At 48.9% G+C, this 15,044-nt stretch overlaps 7 protein-coding genes across 7 annotated transcripts; 3 read left to right on the forward strand and 4 right to left on the reverse strand.

Annotated features, from left to right (window-relative positions):
* Nucleotides 1-321: 321 nt before the first annotated feature.
* ONS95_005663 (uncharacterized protein) lies at nucleotides 322-5,170 on the forward strand. Its single transcript, XM_058499082.1, has 4 exons — nucleotides 322-753; nucleotides 810-4,832; nucleotides 4,890-5,063; nucleotides 5,118-5,170. Exons 1-2 carry the CDS (start codon nucleotides 467-469, stop codon nucleotides 2,509-2,511), a joined length of 1,989 nt encoding a protein of 662 aa, XP_058351349.1. The 5' UTR covers nucleotides 322-466; the 3' UTR covers nucleotides 2,512-4,832; nucleotides 4,890-5,063; nucleotides 5,118-5,170.
* ONS95_005664 (uncharacterized protein) lies at nucleotides 2,802-3,548 on the reverse strand (the record flags this gene model as incomplete). Its single annotated transcript, XM_058499083.1, has 1 exon — nucleotides 2,802-3,548. The coding sequence occupies one exon, from the start codon at nucleotides 3,546-3,548 to the stop codon at nucleotides 2,802-2,804; it is 747 nt and encodes a 248-aa protein (XP_058351350.1).
* Nucleotides 3,990-4,658, reverse strand: ONS95_005665 (uncharacterized protein; the record flags this gene model as incomplete). The annotated part of the gene is made up of 1 exon (XM_058499084.1): nucleotides 3,990-4,658. One exon carries the CDS (start codon nucleotides 4,656-4,658, stop codon nucleotides 3,990-3,992), a length of 669 nt encoding a protein of 222 aa, XP_058351351.1.
* A 163-nt stretch (nucleotides 5,171-5,333) lies between the features above and the next one.
* Nucleotides 5,334-6,453, forward strand: ONS95_005666 (uncharacterized protein). The gene is made up of 3 exons (XM_058499085.1): nucleotides 5,334-5,752; nucleotides 5,821-6,182; nucleotides 6,274-6,453. The coding sequence occupies exons 1-3, from the start codon at nucleotides 5,462-5,464 to the stop codon at nucleotides 6,350-6,352; spliced, it is 732 nt and encodes a 243-aa protein (XP_058351352.1). The 5' UTR covers nucleotides 5,334-5,461; the 3' UTR covers nucleotides 6,353-6,453.
* A 177-nt stretch (nucleotides 6,454-6,630) lies between these two features.
* Nucleotides 6,631-7,557, reverse strand: ONS95_005667 (uncharacterized protein; the record flags this gene model as incomplete). Its single annotated transcript, XM_058499086.1, has 1 exon — nucleotides 6,631-7,557. The coding sequence occupies one exon, from the start codon at nucleotides 7,555-7,557 to the stop codon at nucleotides 6,631-6,633; it is 927 nt and encodes a 308-aa protein (XP_058351353.1).
* Nucleotides 7,558-8,781: 1,224 nt separating this feature from the next.
* On the forward strand, nucleotides 8,782-13,089 carry ONS95_005668 (uncharacterized protein; the record flags this gene model as incomplete). Its single annotated transcript, XM_058499087.1, has 1 exon — nucleotides 8,782-13,089. The coding sequence occupies one exon, from the start codon at nucleotides 8,782-8,784 to the stop codon at nucleotides 13,087-13,089; it is 4,308 nt and encodes a 1,435-aa protein (XP_058351354.1).
* Nucleotides 13,090-13,544: 455 nt separating this feature from the next.
* Nucleotides 13,545-14,937, reverse strand: SOF1 (rRNA-processing protein sof1; the record flags this gene model as incomplete). Its single annotated transcript, XM_058499088.1, has 2 exons — nucleotides 13,545-14,879; nucleotides 14,935-14,937. 2 exons carry the CDS (start codon nucleotides 14,935-14,937, stop codon nucleotides 13,545-13,547), a joined length of 1,338 nt encoding a protein of 445 aa, XP_058351355.1.
* Between the last annotated feature and the right edge of the window lie 107 nt (nucleotides 14,938-15,044).

Raw genomic sequence — 15,044 nt, forward strand, 5'->3', positions numbered from 1 at the left:
CCCCCAGACTGACGTAAGTCGGTTTCTTGGGAAACTTTCAACATCACAACCAAAACTGCTGAAAGTTCTCCAAATTTCTCGACTGCAAACTAAATCAGAAGCCATAACGTCCTTCTGGTATTTCACCCACCACAGTGGTTGCATTGTTCCAAGGTTGTGATCCGATCAAAGACGTGCCTAGCGAACCGAGAAAAGGGGGAGAACGTGATGTCAACAACAAATAATTTATTTCTCACCGACTTATCAATTCTTAAGTACTTTACCTCTCACATTGATCATAGCCTTCATGCGTAATTTCATATCATAGATTCGAAATTATCAGTTGAGTTTGGATAGGTATGGATATGAATAGGTAAGAAACAAAAATCACTCACGTGGAGATAAGCCCTGCAGAAAGATAACAGCTCCATAAAAAATCAACGACTCCATCCCACACCAATGAGTCAATTGCCAGCAGAGGGCACATATGCGGCCCTTATTCTTCCTTGCACAGCGACGGCTTGAATCCGCACGTCTGGCTTCTCCAGGTTTTGTGTCGCGTAGCGGCCGTTGGAGGATAGACATAACACTTAGGAAAGAGAAACGCGCTGCTTCTACGAAAGCTTGCCAGGAGACAATGGCGGTGGAAAGGGAAAACGGGAATGTAGATGGGGATGTAAATGAAGTAGAAGAAGATTATAGCTCGTGGAGCCAAGACAAGTTGATTGAGAGGGTTACGTTGCTGGAATACGAGTTGAAGATCAAGAATTTAAGGTATGGTTTGGATGTTTTTGCTTGAAAGCATGGAAAATAGTGCTAATGTAATATAGTCTTACAGTTCCCAAACAACCAGAGAAGAAATCCTTAAAGAAACCGCGTTCGGAACGGACCTTCGACCCCACCAAATACAGCACCCGCCTCATAGCTCTCAAGCTCGCATACCTAGGGAAACGCTACAATGGATTCGAGTGCCAGAAGAGCGTTACACCTCTCCCGACTATCGAAGAAGAGCTTTGGAAAGCTTTCAATAAAGGGAGACTGATCTTCCCAAATATCGCCAATCCATTACAGCCCGGGGAAGTCAACTGGGAGGGCTGCGAGTATAGTAAATGTGGGAGGACAGACAAGGGTGTCAGTGCTTTTGGTCAGGTTATTGGCATTCGAGTGAGGAGTAACAGACCGCTGGGAAAGAGGAAAGAGAGAAAGATTGTCGATGATGTTGGAGAAGCCGGGCTACTTGACGAAGTAGCCGGTCCAGCGAGTACTGAGAAAGACCTGGACGGAGGATTCAATACATACGCCAGGGACAATTCTGTTGAAATGTCCTCTCCAGCACTCGCCCCATCCAGACTACAAGAACAAGAGGGCCCAACACCTGACTTAGGTCTCTCAGATCCCGACTTCGAAGAAGCGCTCAACTTCGACCCTATAGCAGATGAGATTCCTTACTGCTCGTTATTGAACCGGCTCCTCCCACCAGATATCAGGATACTAGCCTGGTGTCCCGCACCACCTCAGGACTTCTCTGCAAGATTCTCATGTCGAGAACGACAGTACCGCTATTTTTTCACACAGCCAGCCTTCATGCCAACACCTACTCAACTGGAATTGCCCGATCAAAAGAGTCAAAAGGCACCAGAAGGCAAAATGAGAGATGGCTGGCTAGATATTGAGAAGATGCGAGAGGCAGCCAAGTTGTTCGAGGGCGAGCACGATTTCCGGAATTTCTGTAAAGTGGATCCTGGGAAGCAGATCTCCAATTTTGACAGGATGATTTTCTATGCGAATATTGAAGAGGTGGATGATTCGACCAGTGGACTTGATTTCGTCAACAATGCTGCTCTTGCTCCTGGATCGGAGCTACAGACCGGTAATCCGAAAGTCTACACATTTACCCTTCACGGGTCAGCATTTTTATGGCATCAGGTGAGACATATGGTTGCGATTCTCTTCCTCGTAGGGCAAGGTCTTGAAAAGCCATCTATCGTCTCGGAATTGCTGGACGTGGAGAAAAATCCCGGACGGCCCATATACGAGATGGCCACCGATACGCCTCTCGTTCTGTGGAACTGCGTCTTTCCTCGCGAAGATGATCCTGATCGCAAGGATGCCATGCAGTGGCATTACGTTGGTGATGATACCGGTACTGGCGACTACAAGTTCGGGACTGCAGGGATCATGGATGAGCTATGGAAGGTCTGGAGGGAGAGAAAGATCGATGAGATGCTTGCGAGCACGCTGCTGAATGTCGTTGCTAAGCAGGGGCTGGATGCTGAAGAGCTGACTTTGGCGAGGAGGAAGGGAAGTCGGAGTCAAAAGGTGTTTGATGGAGGAGACATGCCGCGGTTGCAGGGCGTGTATACACCTGTTATGAAGAAGCTGAAGATGGACAGGGTGGAGGTTATCAATGAGAGGTATGCGGTAAGAAAGGGATTTGAGAATTCGGCGGATATGAAGCTTCAGGGCTTTAGACGTTTGAATAATCCTAGTGCGGTTGCAAATACCCCTGCTGTAGAGGATGGAGATGAATAGGTAGACAATCATCTGCTGGGATGAATACTTCACTTTGAATGTATGCTCGGGAGTCGTGTCTTGCGAACAGTCAATATGCTCGTAGAATGACACTTGGTCCATTCTTCAGAGTAGCTCGTCATGGGTAGATGTAGCTGGAGACTCTGTATCTTTGAAAGTCTTCCCATGTATCAAAAATGGCAGCTTTTACATCTTAAGTGCCCAAAGTCTTGCCATAAAGCAACTCTGCTTGTAACTCTCATTAATCCATGATCTACACGCAAAATATACAGCCACGAGCCGCCCTTAGTTCACGAAGTCTCCCTCCTCTTAATCTCAGGAACAACTCCACCACCACCACCACCATTAACTTCTCTCTCCCTCTCCCTCTCCCTCTCCTTCTTCCCCTCAAACAAACAAGCCCTACACCCCCTCCAAACCCTCTCCACAATATCCCTCCTGGGCAACAACCTCGGAAAAACAACCACCACCTCCTCCTCGCCCTCCACCACAACCACCAAATAATACCTCACTTCAAACCCGCGAAACGCCTCGTTCACAAGTATATCCTGGATCTTCTCTGTAGGTATAAATCGCGTTGTGCTGCTGCTCAAGTATGTGTTTGAAGAGGAAGAAGTTTGGATCCCGAGGCCGCGGAGCACGAGGAGGGATTCGGTGGTGTGCAGGCGAAGAGAGAGGATGTAGAGACTTGTGAGGGATAGAGGGAGGAGGAGGATGAGTGGGGTGCGGCGCGCGAGGAGTGTGGAGAGGTGGCCGAGGCGGGTTTGGGTGAGCGCGTGGAGCTGGTAGGATATGTAGTCTATTGACAGGAGAGCTGGAACTGTGGTATACGGTTGTTCATTGCCAGCGTAAGATGAGAGTAGATATCGGGAGTATAGGAGCTGTAGAATGGCGAGCGCGACGACGAGGCGCAAGATGAATGTGAGGAGGATGAGGAGGCGGAGTGGGAAGGTGAGGGTTGGTGAGGTCGAGACGGTGTATTCGACAGTTGTTGGAGAGGGACGGCGTGTCCGCAGGTGAGGAGTAGTTGTTAGCATTTCTGCTGGAGAGTGGATTGAGGCATTGGTGTTGTTGTTTGAGGAGAGTTCACTGTCGTCGCTCAAATTCGAGGAGGCTGTTTGGGGAAGCTTATCGATAAGAAAAAGTTGGAGCTCGAGGCTGAGAGCAACACTGACAACATCTGGGGAAGTACTTACTTAACCATGGCCAAATTTCAGGAAGTATTAAGTGTCTGTGGTAACTTTGAGCGATGATCCGTATATTAATTTTGAGAAATTATGCTTGGTTGGTGGGAATGCGTGTCAATTGCTGTGTCTCCCTCCCTCCAGAGCAACGAAAGTCTTCTTCTAAATGTCTGTAAACTGATTTGAATATTCAAAACATTTAGAAAGAGGACTGTCTTCCAGTTTTCGACTTTTGGCATTTATTTTCCATCCCTTGACGCCAATTCCATAGATTTTCCAAGTCAAAAACAACCCTTACTCTCCAGTATCAATCTCCAAATCAATCTGAACCCCATTGCTCACGCCATAATCTTCCAACGTCAACTGATCCTTGAAGGGCCTCTCGCCTTGCCTCTTCAACAGAATTTCGTGTGGCTGTCTCCCAATTCTCGCTGCAACCTGCGCCTTGAACAATTTTATCGGATCCGAAGCCAAACATGGAATCGCAGCTTTCGTACCCAACCGATCATTGACATGCACAATAATCATGGGTTCGCCATGACTGGCTGCTTGTGGCGCTGGAGCAGCAGCAGGCGCACGCTCAGGCGGTGTATCTGTATTGCCCTCCTCTGCCTTCTTCGCCTTCGCTGGCCCAAATTTGTCTGCCACGCCGAACTTGTCCTCCACCGAGTTGCCTTTGCTTGGTTTGCTCTCCCTGCTCTCCCTGCTATCTTTGGAGTCGGCCTTCTCTCTATCTCGCCTTGGTGATCTCGATCGATTGCGATACCCTCTTTCTAATCTCTTGCCACTGCCCTCTCCTTCATCGTTCGTGCTGCGCTTCTCCTTCCATCTGAAGCCTCCTCCGCCGCCGCCTCGTGGTTTGTCGCGACGGTCTCGTGTGCGTTCTCTGTCATTGCGAGGAGAGCGGCTTCGTCTTCGTGAAGGTCCGGACGGTGATCGCGAACGAGATCTTCGGTCTGCCATTTTGTGGTTATGGTTGTGTTAATGTTGTAAGAGTAGTGGGACATGGCAAGGCAAGGCAGGCTAGGCATGCATTATGGCTGCAAGGCTGAGGATTTTCCTGCCGAGGACTAGCGCGAATCTGATTGGGACAAAGAATCGCAGAATGCACAACCATTTTATTTTCGGCTTATGTTGGTAAGTTCTTTATGACTTAAAGTCCTAGTCTTTCCTAGTGACAATATTACTGCTCAGCATCTGAGAAGAACTATCTTCTGGGATACAGATGTAAGGGACGAAAGGAACGAAAGAGCCTGAAGACATCCAGTCTGCGGGTTGCTAGCAATTTTACACCCTGACAATAGGCTCGAATCATAGTCGGTCCCGGAATGTATTGAACTTGCAAATTCCACCAAGACTTTAAACATGGTCAGAAAGTGAAAGTTAACATATCGAGGATTAAACGACTAACTCTCAGTTCAGGAAGTCAGTGCTGAATAATTAAGCGAGTAAACAAAAGGGAAACTATGTCACAGATCATCATCGAGCGTATCTATTACCCGAGAGTTAGATCGTCAACTCCCAGGCAAGAATGCGCCATATGCTTTCTATGATAATAAGATACGTTAAACCTATACTTACCTAATATGACGAACATGAAAGAATGAAAGGTGAATTCAGAATTAGATTCTGAAAAGAGAACATCGCAAATCTCACCAAAGGTGAACTCCTTCCATTTGAACAATGGATCGACAAGACAATTTTCTTTTGTCATGTTTTCTCATATCTTCAATTCATTCTAGTAGACTACACGAACAAAATCAACAATGCCTTCCAAAACTCTCGACAAATCCGACACCGAGGACACAAACCATCACCAAACACAACGAACGAAGCAAAGTCCTCCTCCACCTCTGCGACATAGAAGAAGCGTTTTCTTGAAACCATTTCGGTCGCGCAGTTCCTCAGAACAACCCAGACAGCAAGCATCCACGCCTACTCCGGCCATACCAGCGACGGTGCGCGAAGCACGAGAAGGTCCAGCCCTCAAGTCCTCCACATCCGCGATATTCATAGCGAAGATGAAATCAGAGCTGTTTCTCTCTCAATTCAAACGTGTAAGACTCTTGATCCTCCCACACCGTCCAATGATATTTATACAAATCCAATTCATCATTTTCCATAGGCACAAGAAGCCTACCTCTCTAACGATCTCGCCCTGTGCCGCCACCGTTGCACCGAACTCCTCGAAAGACCGGCTCTACACCTCGACACACGCATAGAAACGCTACAACTCCTTGCAACCATTGTGTCTCTCCCTGTTGCTCGGGAACATCTTTCCGATGCTCTTTGTTTGCTTGATTTGGCTGTCGAGAGGGGAGGGATTGCACCGGGTCAGGTACAGGCGTTGCTAGGGATGAAGATTACCACGCTTGATCTTTTGGGGAGGTTGGAGAAGGAGTTTGTAAAGATTGGGAGGGAGGAAGAGGCTGAGGCGGAGGGTTGGAAGATGAGGGGGTCGTTGAGGGGCGCAATAACTAAGAGGAGGTATGTGTCCAGGATGTGTTTGCGAAGGGAGGATTTGAGATGGATGGAATGCGGAAATGACTGACTAGCTGACTGAATTTTGGGTGAGCAGAAATGGTGCTAGGGAAATAATGATTCACCAGCCGCTGGTTGAGTTTGTAGACCAATCTATGCCGCTGCATCCCGCTTAGAAAGTGTGAGGTATCACTGTGTTATATGGCGTTTGGGGGAAAGCAAGTGGAGGGAATGGCGCAGGAGTTGGATTAGTGCTTCGTTGAATGTACTGAGATCCTTCTAGGACTTTGGTGTCCACAGTTTGATCTTGCCCGTATCCCACTGGAAGTAGAAGCCTGGGCGTCACAGAATGAAGATCGACAAACGAAATGTGGAAATACAATCAATTCAAAACTTTATGCTAATTTTTCAAACACGCTCCAATACCAGTACACATCAAACCCAAAGTAGCGTCTCATGGGCCGAAAACAAGAGCTCTAACCTCGATACTCTCTCTACCCACAGCATTTTCTGGCGTTCTTGGATCTTGGAAAGCAGTATGAGGAACTCTTCCACCCAGAACCTTGGTGCCAGGCTTCGTAGCCTCTGAATCAAAACACTCCAGGAACAATCTTTCGTCGTTCCTCATGCCTGACAAGTAGTGCCACTTCTGACTTTCGTTGAACCTGATACCCGCAGTCTCACCAGTTCGATCTGGATATCTGTGTTCGATGGGGATCAGGTCTTCATCCTTCAAGGACGACGAGCTGGCGAAGGCAAGAGGCGAAGCTTGCACTGGACCGTTCAACGGCCGCCAGATGTTGATAATGCGGTATCGACCTTGCAATAATTTCTCCGCCTCCTCAGGTAGATGGTGGTGAACCCTCGCAGTTGCAGATTTCTTTGTCTGGTCGATATGCACTCTGGTGACTGGTGCTCTTGGAGCATTGGGGTTCGAGCGGCGGATCGTGTGGTCGAAGATGAACACGCGGTTGCTTCCCTCAACATTCTCCAGTATCAGTTTCTCCACTTCTGGGTAGTATTTTTCTTTGATGGAGGCATCGTCGACGAAATCTTTCTCGGCGGACTCCGATAAGCCAGCTACGACTTGGAATGCGTCTTTGTCGAGGCTGTATTCCTTTTCCCGGCCGCGGATGTCCCGGATTGGAAGCTGTACGTCGAAGTCGCCGAAGTTGCGCTGATGTCCGTCGGCTTGCTTCTCTACGTAGTTGTACGGTACTGAACCATCTTCAGGAGGTCTGAAGTAATTCAAGGTGACTGTAGTATCGCCGCGGGGAATAAATGTGCTGGGTTGGGTGCCCTTGGTATATTCTGCTTCAGCGCGGGCTGACTGTGAGAGGTTGTGTGCCGCAGTGGCATGTTGAGGTGCTGCGGTCGTCATGATGGTTCTTTTGGTGGCTCTCAGTATGCGGTATCTAGGGAAAACGCGTATTTGTTTTGATACTGTTGTTCTAAACGTAGTTGAACTGTTGCAGAACAGTGGACTATTTGGATGGTGGTCTGGATGTGATGTGGATGTCAGTGAGGAAGAGGAAGAGGGGAATAGCAATATATATTTCAACAATTTAGTTCAAAACAAGTTGGCGTCATGGCATGTTAGAAATCATTGAGGATTACAAAAACATCGAGATATCCCCGCTGGCGAGTCAGCCGAGGGCGGATGGATATCGGGATACCATTCGTTGAGATGGAAGGAGGTTGTTATTGCCGAAAAGCACGCAATAAAATCCGGGGTCGCTTAATACAAACACACTGGGGTGGCGGATTTCTGGCTTGCTTTTGGGCGGTGAAACGGGGATAATGGCGAGAAATACGAAGAAAAGGCGTGAGTTTAGTAGAATGACGTCTCGTGGCCGTTGGAGTTAAGCTCTGGTTTGTCGTGCAAGCACGCCCTGCGAGTCTGCGACGTGAGAAATCCCATCTGCATTACAAAGCAGAAGCAGAAATGCAGAAATGGGTTCAATTCGCGCCATAACTCCCCGTGCCTTGTGGTGTTTTCCATCAAAATAATCTGCTTTCAGTTTCAGAGCCTTGGGGTCTCCCTCAGGATGGTAATCAAGCCAGCATAACATGATAAGTCCTACCAATGACCAATTCAGTATCTGGTACGACACTTACTTGTGCAAACAATCTCTCTTTGTCTCATAATTGTTCTCGTTGCGAAGTGCCTGCTTCGTTGTATAATCCCTTTCCTTGGCAGAGGTTTCCTCATCAACAATTGGGAGCCATCAATCTCATTTGTGTATGATTCCCCCACGACTTTTCAGACTGTCAACTGTGTTCAATAGTTGAATGGCTTGGACTACTCTTAAGCCCAGGAAAATGATCGTTATTCAGGACGCGAGTCTCCCTCCACAGAGTCCCAGGGGCAAATTCTCAAGAGTGGAGCACGTGAACGCGTGGGCCCGGCGCTAAAAGTAAACAAATCCACCTCAAACCAAAACATGAAGTCCGAAATGAAACACTGTAATTATGAAGCTTTCACATTTCCGACATAACTGAGCACAGCATTCGCTAGGTATCCATCGCGTCTCACTTCATCTGACGCGTCTCTCAAGCAAATATTAACAATAATTGCTTCATTTCCAATGCGACAGCGATAAACATGGACGAAGGAATGGTATCCTCTCCGGACCCTCTCAATGACTCTGCCACCTACCAATCTCCTGCGAAACCTCGTCGTTCGTCGCGTGCCAGACGTAGCTTACCCCTCCAAGGAAGCTCTCCGAAGAAGCAGACCTTTGAGTTGGATGTTGGGAACAGCATATCACCACAAAAAATTCGAGTAACAGTGGAGGCTGGATCCTCGGACGCGGAAAATGCATATCCAGAACTTAATGGCCCATCCGCGTCGCCAACGCGAGTGCCAAGGAACAGAAGGAGAGAGAGAACAACTACAACTACGATTCCGGTGAAGGGTCTTGAGGACTCCGAGGACGAAGCTCCCCAGGCGGTTACTCCGAAGCGTGGCAGAGGTCGGCCAAGGAAGTCAATTGGAACTCCTGTCCCCACGAAGAAGCCTGGGCGTGCAAGCACACCAACTCAGAAGCATAGGAGGAGGTCAATCGGATCTCTGGTAGATGGCGATGATGATGAGGATGTGAATTTCCAGATTGGCAAAGGAGTGGAAATTGGAAGAGGGAAGGGCAGGTCAAAGTCCAGGTCCAGATCAACAAAGGGAGTTAGGAACTCTACACCAGCGTCCAAAGATGCGGCAGCCGCGGCGAAACCTGCGTCGAGCGCAGTGAGTAAGAAGGGTAGAGGCCGCCGCAAATCTTTAGCACCTGAAGAGATTGAGGTGCTGGAGGATGAAAGCTGCCAGGGCAATACGAACGACCAGGAGCAAGACTTTGGAAATTACGACAATGATGGAGCGTTGGAGGCTATCGACGTCAATACACAGAATCAGCCCTCGCCCTACTCTACAATTCGATCCACTACAACTGTTGGAGGGGCTGAAACGGATATTGTTATTGCACGATTTGATCCAGGTAATGAGACGCCACGGAAGCCTGGTTGGTCAAGTCCACATGTGATCGAAGCACCACAGCCGTCTAGCTCTAGGCGTCGGGTTAATAGCTATCCGTCACCATCCATATCACCTGAAAAGTCAACTTTCGGCCAATACGAAGAGGAGAGTGTAGCAAGGGTTCTTGTCACGGAGTCGGAAGGACGAAGATCTCCAGAGTCAGCCCATGACGGTTACGACGATGACCATTACAATGAAGAAGATGGAGATGTCGTTGAACAGTACCGAGACTTTGACACGATACTGGAGAGTGAAGGCTTCAGTATGATCTCTGTCGACTCAGTTCCCTCACTTCGAGAGCATTTTAGCAGCCCTGCAAATCAACCAGAGAAGCAACAGCCCACCCAAGCCAGAAATAAGTCACTTCTCACAGTCCGAGAAGATGCTGCTTATGATGATTCCTTCTCGGCTATTCCAGAGGAAGTCCTTGAAGCTGCTACTCCTGCCCGAAAGCCACAGAACCCCAGGCTCTTATCAGTTCAGTCAGCCCGAGTAGACGACTCTTTTTCAAGTATACCGCCGGAAATACTCCAGGCTGCTACACCTGCCCGGAAATCTCAGGTGTCTAAGCTTATTTCTCAAAACACTCCCGTGAACGATTCCTTCTCGAGCGTTGCACCGGAAATCCTCGAGGCAGCAACGCCACACTCCAAAGCGCCAAATAAGAGGCTGTCAGCAGCAAATCTAGGAGTGAACGACCAGTACGAGGACTCATTCTCGGCCATACCTACAGATGTTCTAGACGCAGCTACTCCAGCAGCAGCCCGTCATGGCGCGCGTCCGCCATCCGAAGGACAGAGCGTTCTTGTTCCCCGAGCGAGCATACCACCTTCCCATGGCCAGGAAGCAACTGCAGCACCACCGCGTCTCTTGACTCCTGACGAGACTCCATCTCCACCTGCTGAAGGATCTGATGGTCAGCGCCCAAGCTCGAATGGCAATACTTCTGCACAAGATTCACGCCAAGATATCTCAATAGCACATTCTCATCTGCCATCTTCTCCACCGTCGATAGCACCGCGAAGATATACCTACACTGCGCATCTTCGTCAGAATCGCCAATTTAATCCTAATATGACACAAACACCGTCAATTGTCTTCTCATCTCCGACACTCCCTCCGCCAATTCAAATAAACCGTGGGATTCCAGTACTTGCGCCACCATCAGAGCAGGCTGAACGTCCAGCTCTGTCCCCAATTGTCCGTGCTGGGCGTATGCTCCAAGATATCCTTGTTCCGTCATCTCCTCGAAGCAGATCTCAAAGCCTGGGCAGTCCATTCAAAAGCCCAGCTGCAGATAGAAGATCTTCTTCGATCATTGTACAGGACTCATATCCTTCACCTGTATACGAGCGACTTGCTGGCCCATTACCGAGATCCGATCTCAGTGGTCGCTTTGATGAAGGAAGCTCGTCTCAGCGCCAATCCAGGCCATCTCAGCAAGATGACCCTTTCAGGAATAGCGCCACATCACAACAAAGATCGCCATCGCCGGAAGAGAAACAGCAGTACACCCTCGAACTTCCTCAATCAAGACATCATTCTGACCCTCGCCTTCGAATCAGTAGACCTGAACCCGAAACCATTCGTAGTGATGACGCTATGAGCTGGCAGGCTGAAGAGGAAGTCCCTCTTCCTGGCAGTAGCATATCGTTACGGAACAACATCGATTTATCTAATAATTCACGAAGCTCAGCGGCTGTAGAGACGTCTCTTGAGGATCGATGGGCAGCTGAGCGTGCCGCTGTTGTCCAGCAAGCTGCGAATGCCAATTCAAGCAAAGTCATTGTGGTTGACTCTGATGACGAGCAGTCTAAAGACGGTCAAGACGAAGACGAAGATTTTGGACTACTCTTAGAGACTTTGAACTCTTCTTCACCCGTCGTAGAGCGTCGAGACGATCCAAAGGAAGTTTTGGAACGACCCAGAAGAAGCAAGATACCTAGCCCATGGAGAAAGAACAGCAAGCGACTGGTCTATAGCGATGAGCTTTCGCGTATGTCATCTTCTCCTCCCGAATCGAAGGCTCCAGTTGCCAAATTATTTGGAAACTCTTTTGCATCGGAGCCAGTCACCGTTCGTCGAATTGTGCCCCAAGAGCCCGGTGACGACACTGACTTGGATCTGTCACAACACCAAATTCCGCAGAAGGCCAACTTCAATCCTCGTCCTCGCGAATCTGGAAATCTTGATCTATCAGCTCTGCTAGGAAGCTCACCGCCGAAAGGGTTTCCCGCAGTCTCAACTAGGTCACATAAACCCTCCTTCCAAAGGCAACCACAATCGAGCGAGGATTCTTCACGAGAACTGCCGAAAGAGCAACCTAAGATGACGCCGGACGAGCGCATAGCAACGGAGCAAGTCTCAGCCGAGTTTCTTCCAATACCGCAAAAAACAGGATTTAATCCTCGACCTCGAGCATTTCCAGGAGAAGATCCTAAGAAAGAGATGCCCAAGACGAACGAGGCCAGACCACGAGAACAAAACTCTGGCGATTTCAATCCAATACCTCAGAAAATGGGATTCAATCCTCGCCGTCGGGTCTCCTCAGCTGTCAAACCATCAACGGATGTTCCTGCTCTATTCGCTGGCTCAGCGAGACCGAACCAGACCACTAGTTCAGACGATTCAGTGTTGTCATCTCCTGTCCCTACGCCACTCGCTGCATCATTACCCAACCGAGCAAATACCTTTCAAGGGAACCGAGATTCCTCCAATGAAGTGTCGCCAGACTGTAGCATTAACTCCAATTCCTCTAATCCAGACAAGGAAAACCAAGCCATTAACAAATCAAGGACTCTCAAATGGACTGAGTCCCTGAGCCTGGACACGACAACTAACGTTGTTCTGCAAACCCCTCTCCCACCTCTCACCTCACCAACAAAGTCCTGCCTCCGCTCTCCACTCAAAACACCCTCTGCCGGACCAAGCTTTGGTTCAGCAACCGCGAATCTCAGTCCTAGTAAAGGCGTAACATGGGTTTCCTCATCCCCAACGCCTGAGTCACCAATGGAAGAACCTCTGTCAGCATCAACCTGGTCGAAAGACCACTGGCGTCTTCTCGACACCATTGTTCAAAGCTGGAAACCAGAGAACAACGTCTCGCCGTTTTCCAGCGATGACAAGGAGAGCAGCGCTCTCAGGAGAAGGAACTCAACTCGTGTGATCAGCAGACTGCTAGGCAAGAATGTGTTCAGCGGTGATCAGAAGATGAAGTTGGAGCAGTGGCATTTGGAAGCTGTGGATGAGTTCAGGGGCTGTGTACCTGGTTGGCAGGAGAAGGTTATTGCGATGAGGCTTTTTGCCTTGTTGGTTGGGGAAGAACGCAGGGCAAAGGGGCTGGTTGGTGGGGGGAGAGCGGGGAATTATGATCATCTGAATTAAATAGGAGAGATTGTTGGTAGGCATAGATAGAGCAAGTCTGTATTAGAGTAGTAGCCTTGACAAGTATCAAATTGTAGATATGGCGTTGAGGGAGTTTATGGGTGTTGGAAGTAGCTTAGCGGGGTTTCCTGATTGGTTTCGTTTGTTTGGATAAGGAGAAGAATGATACGTATACTCTATATCTTGACTTTGTGGATGCATCAATGCTTTGTTTACTTCGCGTCGCCTTCGGTCAGCAATTTTTGTCACGCCATGCCTATGATCTTGTAATACATTTAGCATTGCATGTCCCTATGTACATTTCATAGCATTGACCATCTTTTGGTCTTCCCTTAGCAAAGCCATCCATCACATCTCCAGCGCCAGAAAATGCCCGATATGCCTGCCAGCTTAACGCCCAAAGCTTTTCCCTTCAGAACGCCCGCCAAAACGAAACAAATATTGTCCAAGCAAGATTACTTCTCCGTCGCCAGAATCATCTTCTCTCTCTCATTCAGTCTCTTCTTGAACTGCTTCTTCGTATGCTTCCGCTCGTTCTCCTCTCTCCTCTTGATAGCCTTCAATTCCTCCGTCTTGATCTCGCCAGCCTTCTTAACAACCTTTGGAATGTGTCTGTGGCGCTTGATGCGGCGGATCTCCGGCATGTGTGCATATCTCTCTGTCAGAGCTTCGCTGTACTCAAGGGCTTGACGCTGCTTTGCTGATTTGATACCGCTTCTCTCAGAGGCGTTAGCGCGCCACAGACGGATGTTGCCGTCGTCTGATCCAGAAAGAATGTATTTGGAGTCCGGGGTCCATTTGCATGAGAAGACGCGCTGCATTCGTTTCGTGTGGTAGATGTCTCTCGAGTGTCCCTTCATTCTGCTCCAGAGTCTGACAGTTCGGTCGTAACTTGCCGACACGAGCTCTTCGCCTGTAGGACTGAACTCTACATCCATGACGGCTGCTACGTGATCCTTTAATACGTTGAGTGCTCGGTCCATTTTCCGCATGTCAAATATGTAGATGTTGTGGTCTTCGCTGGCGACTGCGAAGTTCATTGCCTCCATTGGGTTCCAGGATATTGCATTTCCGGGGAACTTCAAGATAGTCCTGGCAAGTGGCATGGAGGTCCTTAAATCGTAAAGCACAATTGATCTATCGGTTGCGGCTGATCCAAGGATAGATGTTTCGATGGGATTGAAAGAGACATTTGTGATCGTATCTGTGGTCGTAGGCCATCGAAGGACTTCTGGAGTGGCATTTTGCTTCTCCAAATCATAAATGGAGATGACCTCTGAAGATACTGCGAAGGAAGGTTTTGACCGATGGTGCGAGATACTTGTGAAAGCATTGGTCCCCAGCCAAGTTGCTGTAGGAGCACTGTCGGGCTGTGTATCATATGGCGACCACAACTTGACCGACCTATCACTGGCACAAGTCAAGAGCTTTTTATCTTGAGTCCAGCACATCCCCTTAACCAAGTTCTCGTGGGCAGATGTATGCCATATCTCGTCTCTGCTGGTCAAGTCCCAGACCTTGACAACTCCATCACCACTTCCACTGGCAAATCTCTCTAAGGAATTCGGATCCTTCGCAAGGGTGTATACTCCGTCGACGTGACCTTTCCCAAGTTGCGCAATGAATGGCGCTGCAAACATGCGCTCTAACTTTGTCGCATTGAGTGCTCTGGTGTACTCGCGTGAGCGAGCAAATGGATGGAGGGCTGGGTCGAGATTTCGAGGTGCTTTTTGCGCCGATGTGCCTGGGGCTTGCGCCGAGGACGTGGGCCTACTTAAAGCTTTGATTTTCTGAAGTCTTGATCAGCAAAGCGTACCATGGTATCGGGCAGATTCAATAACATACCATTGTGTAGTTACGGTATCATCGCCGTCGTCTTGTCCTGCAGGGGAGAAGTTTATCAAAATTATATGGAAGCGGCCGCATTGGTGCAGGGATCTAAACTTTAGCGCATT

Source organism: Cadophora gregata, assembly GCF_030347475.1.
Source record: "Cadophora gregata isolate MNR1 chromosome Unknown scaffold_16, whole genome shotgun sequence".
NCBI lineage: Eukaryota > Fungi > Ascomycota > Leotiomycetes > Helotiales > Ploettnerulaceae > Cadophora > Cadophora gregata.